At 38.2% G+C, this 6947-nt stretch overlaps 1 protein-coding gene across 1 annotated transcript in view; it reads left to right on the top strand.

Moving 5' to 3' along the window:
* Positions 1–412: 412 nt before the first annotated feature.
* The window catches only part of cpa6 (carboxypeptidase A6), an 11045-nt gene continuing 4510 nt past the window's right edge, over positions 413–6947 (top strand). The window contains exons 1-4 of the mRNA XM_014002298.1: positions 413–603; positions 3288–3363; positions 6049–6173; positions 6810–6924. Of these exons, the coding sequence (XP_013857752.1) occupies positions 491–603; positions 3288–3363; positions 6049–6173; positions 6810–6924 (429 nt within the window). The 5' untranslated portion in view covers positions 413–490. The remainder of the gene's footprint in view (positions 604–3287; positions 3364–6048; positions 6174–6809; positions 6925–6947) is intronic.

Below are 6947 nucleotides of genomic sequence, written 5' to 3'. Positions count from 1 at the left end.
AATACTGGTCTGAGTTCAATTGGGTCTGACATCAACCCCACATCTGAGTGAGAAAAACAGAACTCGGAATAATTTTTATTTCTCCAAACTCAGATGGTTTAAAGAGCTATCTACAACAGGTAAGATATTAATTGTTCATAATTCTTCCACAAAACACAAAATATCTGAATTATATTTGTTTTAAACTTCTGAGATGTTTCATTGAAGAAAATTAAGTGAGGAAAAACTGATGATCCTGTTGAATATAATCCACCTCTCTGCCTCCTTAAATAAAAACAGAAGCGCTTGTCATTTCATCACTAATCTTTTCAGACTTGTCACCGACTTCGCCCGCTCCGAACCACGTGACCCACGTCCGCCCCTTCAGGTCCCTCCCGAGTCAGCAGACATCTCCTCCGTGCGCACCGCCAGACCAGCCGGAGCTGCCGGGTCCCTGTGGTTGACCTGCACCCCGCAGCGCCTCTGTCCACCTCTCGTCTGGAGCTCCAGCATGGCTCGTGAGCAGAGAACTGCTCGCGCCTTGGTTTCACTGRCGTGCGTGATAATCTGCAGCACGGTGCCATGTCCCGTCGGTGCGTCTCTGTACAACAACCGCTACGCAGGGTGAGTGTTTCATGAAAAAAAAAACCACTTTGAATTTACCTTCATCCTCCTCCAGGCTGCTGCTGCTGCTGTTTGCTGGCTCCTGGATGAGACTCAACCTGTTGTGTTTTCCCTCAGAAAAGTTTTCAGGTTCCTCCTCAGATGTAAAACACAATCAGCTGTTCTCACCTTTAAATGGAATCAGGGGTCTGCAGTTATCAAACAAGACGTTTTCTGCTCACTTCACTCACTAAATAAACTGTGGCCAGAGCCACAAATGGACTCTGATCACCAACTGACAGTCCATGGGCCATGAACAGTTCACTGGGAGACCTTTTATGGTCCTAGATGCTTATAAACAGGTTTAAGACTRCACATAGAAAACTGTTGTTAAATTAAAAACTCTGAAACTGTAATATTTTTGTCATTTTCTAGTATCGTTACAACAAGACCCTGCTATTGTCAAGTATTTTTACTAAAAAGTCTCTTTTTTTCTGTCTCAAACTAAATGCATTTTGATTTGCATCCATATTGACAGATTTTCAAGCTCCCTGATGAAACGTTCTGACAGTTAATGCCAAGGTCTAAAACATTAGCTTTGACTGAAGAACAAAAACAAGTGTTTTTTTGCTTTAATTGCTTCATTGATTGCCTTCAAAGCAAACTGCTTCCATCCCAAATGTTTTACTGCTGTGAGAATCAACAGGCTGACGGTAACTAAAACAGAGAGTTATATCTGTGCAGAAATTTGGAGAAACTATTCAAATTGAACCAGAGATCTCTGATGCTTGGAGCTGTGTGTAGCTCGTCAGTGAACCATAAAGAAAATCACAAGAGAGCAGGAAAAAAAATCTGTTGTCAGGGCTTCTCCGGTGGAAATCAGACCTTTTGAACTTTGGTCCACAAAAACAAGCTGTTACTCGTCGTGGAACACCTGGTCCTTTTCTTTTTTCTTCATCCACCTTTGTTATTATTGTGATCCAGCTTCCTGTGACAGGCAATAAAAAAACTATTTGAAAGAAGTGAAAGGAAGACGCTCAACAAGAGAGAAGAAACTTAGAAACAAAAATCAAAAACAAAACAAAAAACAAGATGAAGTAGAGAATGTGCATTTCCGGTGAAAATGCAGTGTGAATGTTTAATGCTGAAAGATTTTTGCTGAATACCAAAAAAAAAAAAAAAAAAAAGTTGAGACCAGTCTAAAAATAGGTTTAAAAAGTAGCTGAAATTAGCATAAAGAAACAGAAAGGGCAGGTTTGCTGAAATAAGCAATTAAAAGTTGAAATTATCACAAAAAGCTCAAATTAGCTAAAAAAATATAGTTAAAAATACAGAAAACAGCTGAAATTAGCAGAAAGAAGCTGAGAGAAGCACCAAAAGTAGAAATTAGCAGAAGAACAGCACAAAAGGTCAGAATGCATCTAAATAAGCAGAAAAAAATCAGCCAAATAGAAGCTGGAGGAAGCTGAAATTTGTATAAATGTGTTAAATAAAAAGCTGGACCAGAAAAAAAAAGGTAAAAAGTTCAGTAAAGTTTCGTTTTTAAGGGTTTGAAGGAAGTTGAAAACAGCTCCATTCATTTTTAATGAGATAAGGATGGCCAAAAAAAGCTTTATACCTTAAAAAGTATAAATTGCTAAAGTACCAAAAATCCTGAATTAGCTGAACGTTTTGATATCTAATTTATTGCACAAAATTTGCAGAACAGGATACGTGCCAAAAAACACATGCTTGATAAGCATTCACACAGTTATTATAAACCAGTTCATTTTAGGGTCAGCAGATTCAAAATACCAAGGTATGCATTTGTAAAAAAATGTGGCAAAACAGAATATAAATTTTATTTTGCAGATTGAGCTACTTGTCAGGGTTCTAACGTTTTTATTTTATCTTTCTGCTGAGACGTTAGATTTTTTATTTTGCAAACTTAACAAAAAAAGTTTTTTTGTAAAAAGCGTCGCTCATGTTTTAAACACAGCAGAGTTTTCAATCTGAGATCTCTCCTACCCAAAACCTTTTTGCAGGCTAAAACTTGCAACCAGCTGTGTATGGTGTTAGGTAAACAGACACATTGTTGAATGCCTTATCTTTGGATAAAGAGTCGTTGTTCTCATCTGAAATAATGTAAATTTTAAAAAATGCAAGAAAAATCCTTTTAGTTTGATTGTAAACTGAGCAAACCTAATGTTCTGTTGCTGTTTTCTACTCATGATCCTGTAATGATGTCTCAGATTGTTTAGATCAGGGTTGGTCCTGTCATCTATAGGATCCTSTAAGAGGAACCACTCATTTCATCATCTAACATCTGCTGGTATAAATGTCACCTCTAGTCAGACACAAAACACAGCTTTATTGCCTGACTTCACAGCCCAGATGTGTTTGGAATGACATGCACCCAGCAAGAGGACAAAGTGGGTAGCTTAAAGGGGCTGGCTGAGCTTTTAATGTGTTTCTCCATGGAAAAGTTATGAAAAATGATAAATATCTTACCTGCTGTAGATAACTCTGAGTTTGGAGGAATAGAGGGAACATAATAAACTTTAAATTTGTCCTGAGACTAGTTTAGAGTGTATGATATATCCGACATGTTTTCTTTTTCTCTGGTTAAATAAAGATTATATAACATGCATTTTGTATGTCAATCAAGTATGTCGATTCTAGGTATGTTTATTCTAATAACTTACAAGGATTGTGTTTTTTCACAGCGATCAAGTTTTCAGGATCACTCCAAGTGATGATGAGGAGGTACGATCCCTCAAGGAAATCCTAGGACATATGAAGGTTGGTTTTTTTTTYCATACAGCATATATTTTACTATACACACACTCCATGTTGTCGGGCAGTGTATATTAGAGTTGTGTTGCTGAAAGTTTGTGATCCAAATGAGCCTTGATAGGTTCAGAGCCATAACAGATAAAACAGAGACAACTAGACATGGGTTTTTACGATGTAAAAACAAGTGTGCATTGCCATGTAGCATGTCATTGCCTGCAGCATTGGACTTGCAGAAGGAACTTTGACCAAGTTCAAATGCGTTTTCTATACCAGCTTGTGCCTGTCATGTAAGCAGGTGTTTGTAATTAAGGTAATTGTGTGACAATATGAAATTTGGAGGAGAGTTTTCGTTAAAGTTGCATTAGCTGGGTTTTGAACCCTGACCTCCCACATGAAAGTCCATGACATAGACCATTAGATCAATGGAGCTGTGGCAGAAGGTGGTGGCAGGGGTTGGTTTGTATGTCTGCAGAAAGAGGCCACATTGCCAATACAATTATTGACACAAAAATGCATAATATTACAACAATAGAGCAGTATTAAGACAATATTATAGTAAAACATCAAAATACAATCACATTAGTATTGTAAACACTGAACTATTGAGATTAAATATAAAAAAACTATGGTGCAGTACCAAGTTGAGTACAGCTGGGGGCAGTATTGGACCATTACAAGGCCCCATTGACTCCCATTATATGAATTTGGAATAAAGTTTAAACATTAACATTTCAAAAACTACAAGTTGTACAAGCACCAAAAGGCACAGCAATCATTTGGCACAGGAGCTTTACAGATAGAAATTACAATGGCAGCTCTAGGACAACGTATGCAGGAGGAGAAGCATGGCGAAGTTGAGATGACTTGGATGGGAAACGAATCACAATAATGTGCATTGCGTTGGAAATGCACACTGACAAGCATCTGTCACAGTCAGGTTACATTCCCTTTCCTTAGTGAGAGACTCTCATTTCACAAGAAACCCCAAGAGAAACAGAGGGGATGTTTTTAAATGTATGATAAACACATGTTTTAAAGATCCTGGAATCAGACAGGAACCCCTGGAGGAGACAAAGCCTCGTCTCTTTCCCCAGAATCATTTGGAAGCAATTACCTATCATCAAGAGTGAGCGAAGGCCTTCTGTGCACCATGTTTCAGTGAGGTAGAGAGCAGCCACATGTCTTTAAAATGTTCAAAAACACATTTAAATTGAGCGTTTTAACATAAACATGATGTTATTTTCCCTTTAGTTAGTTATTTTGTTTCGGCTCACAGGTCCGACTCACTCCGGCCAACTTGTTGTAAACGATCTGACAGCGAAACACCGAGACGCAGCGTCACCTCATCTTCCAGAAGACAAACACGCCGTTTATTTTATTGAGCCACAGTTTTTTTTCTTTCTTGTTCTGCCCACGCTAACGCCACATCAAACCAAAAACCACGCAGATTCACTTATTTGTAGCTCCCAAAAACAATCAGGAGATTGAAGCTTTATAAAGCAGACGGATTACATCATTTTCAGGTCTCACAAATAGAACCATAAAGCGTTCCTTTAAGAAGCTGATCGACATCTTTGAGTGCTGTTTTGCCAGCAGAGGAGCAGCCACGCRACAGTTGGAACGTGCAGCGATCCCGGCCGCTAAATGAATCTGGAATGCGTTCTGTAATTTACTGAAGCAGTTGACATGTTAACAGGCGAGTGCGTTGGCCTGCATCTGTCTGCCTGCGGAGCCAAAATGAAAAGGCAGAGGAGGAAAATCACACATGTGCAGAATCCAAAACCATTTTCCTATCTTACCATCATCATCTCTGCAAAAAAAAAAAAAAAAAAAAACAAATAAAACTTCCCGTTTCATCTTCCATTACCTTTCTCGTTGTTTTCTGTTATTTTATAAGAAATATTACATAATGTCTGTGTGTTTGATTAATGGGTTTTTGATTATTTCAGCTCAAGCTAAGTTTTTCCCACCAATTAAGACTAGTTAAGAAGAGTAATTTCACTGAGACTGGTAATGGTTTTCTTTTTATTACTGCAGAGTCATTAGTTCTCCAAATGTTTATCCTTCATCAAACACTTTCCAGATTTGATCTGTTAATATTAGTTTTACTTCACTAAAGTAAAAGTAAATAGCATCATTGAGTTTTCAGGGTACAAATTACAGAAACATTAAAATCTCTTTAAAAAAAGAAAAAAAAACTGTAGCTATTTTAAATAATCAGGTTGATTTGGACTGTTTTATAAAATGTTGAAAGACTTAGATCATCATGTCTTAATTCACTTTTTTTATCACCACAAAAAGACAAAAAGCAGGTGCTGCTTTTGTTCATGTCTGTATGTGTGTGCATGAAAAAATCTCATTATCCAATAGTGTAATTTTTATAAAACTCTCTTTCAAAAAGTAAAATCTGGATTTAAATCTGCTGAAAGCTGACTGCCGGAGCGTCATCATTAGCCAACAGAAAAATAGCCATAACTCAGTCGTTCTTACAAATATGCAGCTGAAGTTTGGGGTGGTACTAGCTGAGAGTCTACACAATCACATATCTAGAGAACTAACAGATTGAAATATTTGTTACTCGTTTTGGTTTGAGTTTACAAAGTATTTTACAACATGAACGATTCACATGGAGAACAGAATATCACAGCTTGATATTCTAAAGGTAAAATCCTGTTTAATGTGTTCATTTAGGTGGACTTCTGGCAGCCCAACAGTGCTGTTCTGATCCATCAAAATGCCACGGTGGATGTTCACGTGAAACGTAACGACACTCAAATTTTGCACGCTCGATTAATGCAGGAAAGAATCAATTATCAGTAAGTACACAACCACTATGCTTTTCCTATCAGTTTCCCCTACTTGACACATTTGTTATCCAGCATTTGTTGAAATTACATCACTCTTCCTGTTTGTTAAAGCTGCATTAGGGAGTTATGAGAAAACCGTGGACATAGCCTGGAAATTTGAACAAGGTCCCTGCAAACACGGTCTGATCAAAACACTCCCAACCAATCATATTTAGTTCAAACAACTCTTTCATCTCCTTACACCATCTGTCTTTAAAATATTGTTGAAATGATGGAGTTTTATCAAAGCAACTGTGGCTGAAATCACTTTTATTGTCATCTTAGTCCTAAGGGAGACATTCTAGCTCTGAGAGAGCAAAGTGTTGACTGGATGGTTTCCTCCACAGCTGACACTGGATRATTGATGTTTCAAGGAGTGGTTCCTTCTATTCACAAGTCATTGAACTATTGATGGATTACATGTGTGTGTGTGTGGGGGGGGGGTATCATTCAGTTGCATGTGAGACAGTTGAGAGCAAATGGTTGAATTGTGAGGCAGATGTTTAAGAGCATTTAGTCAGTGACTCTTTTTTCCCCCAAAGTGTTGCAGTAGTTTGTTATTATGTGCATCATGTTTGTCTGTCTCCCCATCTCCTCTTCACACAGGGTGTTTATCTCCAATCTGCAGAAAGAAATTGAAAGGCAGACCGGGTCTGGCTCCTCTCGCAGGCGGAGGTCACAGTCTCAGTACGACTACGAGGTTTACCACTCATTGGAAGAGGTAGACGCTGCACCCCCCCCCCC

This window comes from Austrofundulus limnaeus, unplaced genomic scaffold (assembly GCF_001266775.1).
Source record: "Austrofundulus limnaeus strain Quisiro unplaced genomic scaffold, Austrofundulus_limnaeus-1.0 Scaffold12, whole genome shotgun sequence".
NCBI lineage: Eukaryota > Metazoa > Chordata > Actinopteri > Cyprinodontiformes > Rivulidae > Austrofundulus > Austrofundulus limnaeus.
The sequence above is the reverse complement of the archived record's forward strand: the minus strand, read 5'-3'. Positions and strand labels throughout refer to the sequence as shown.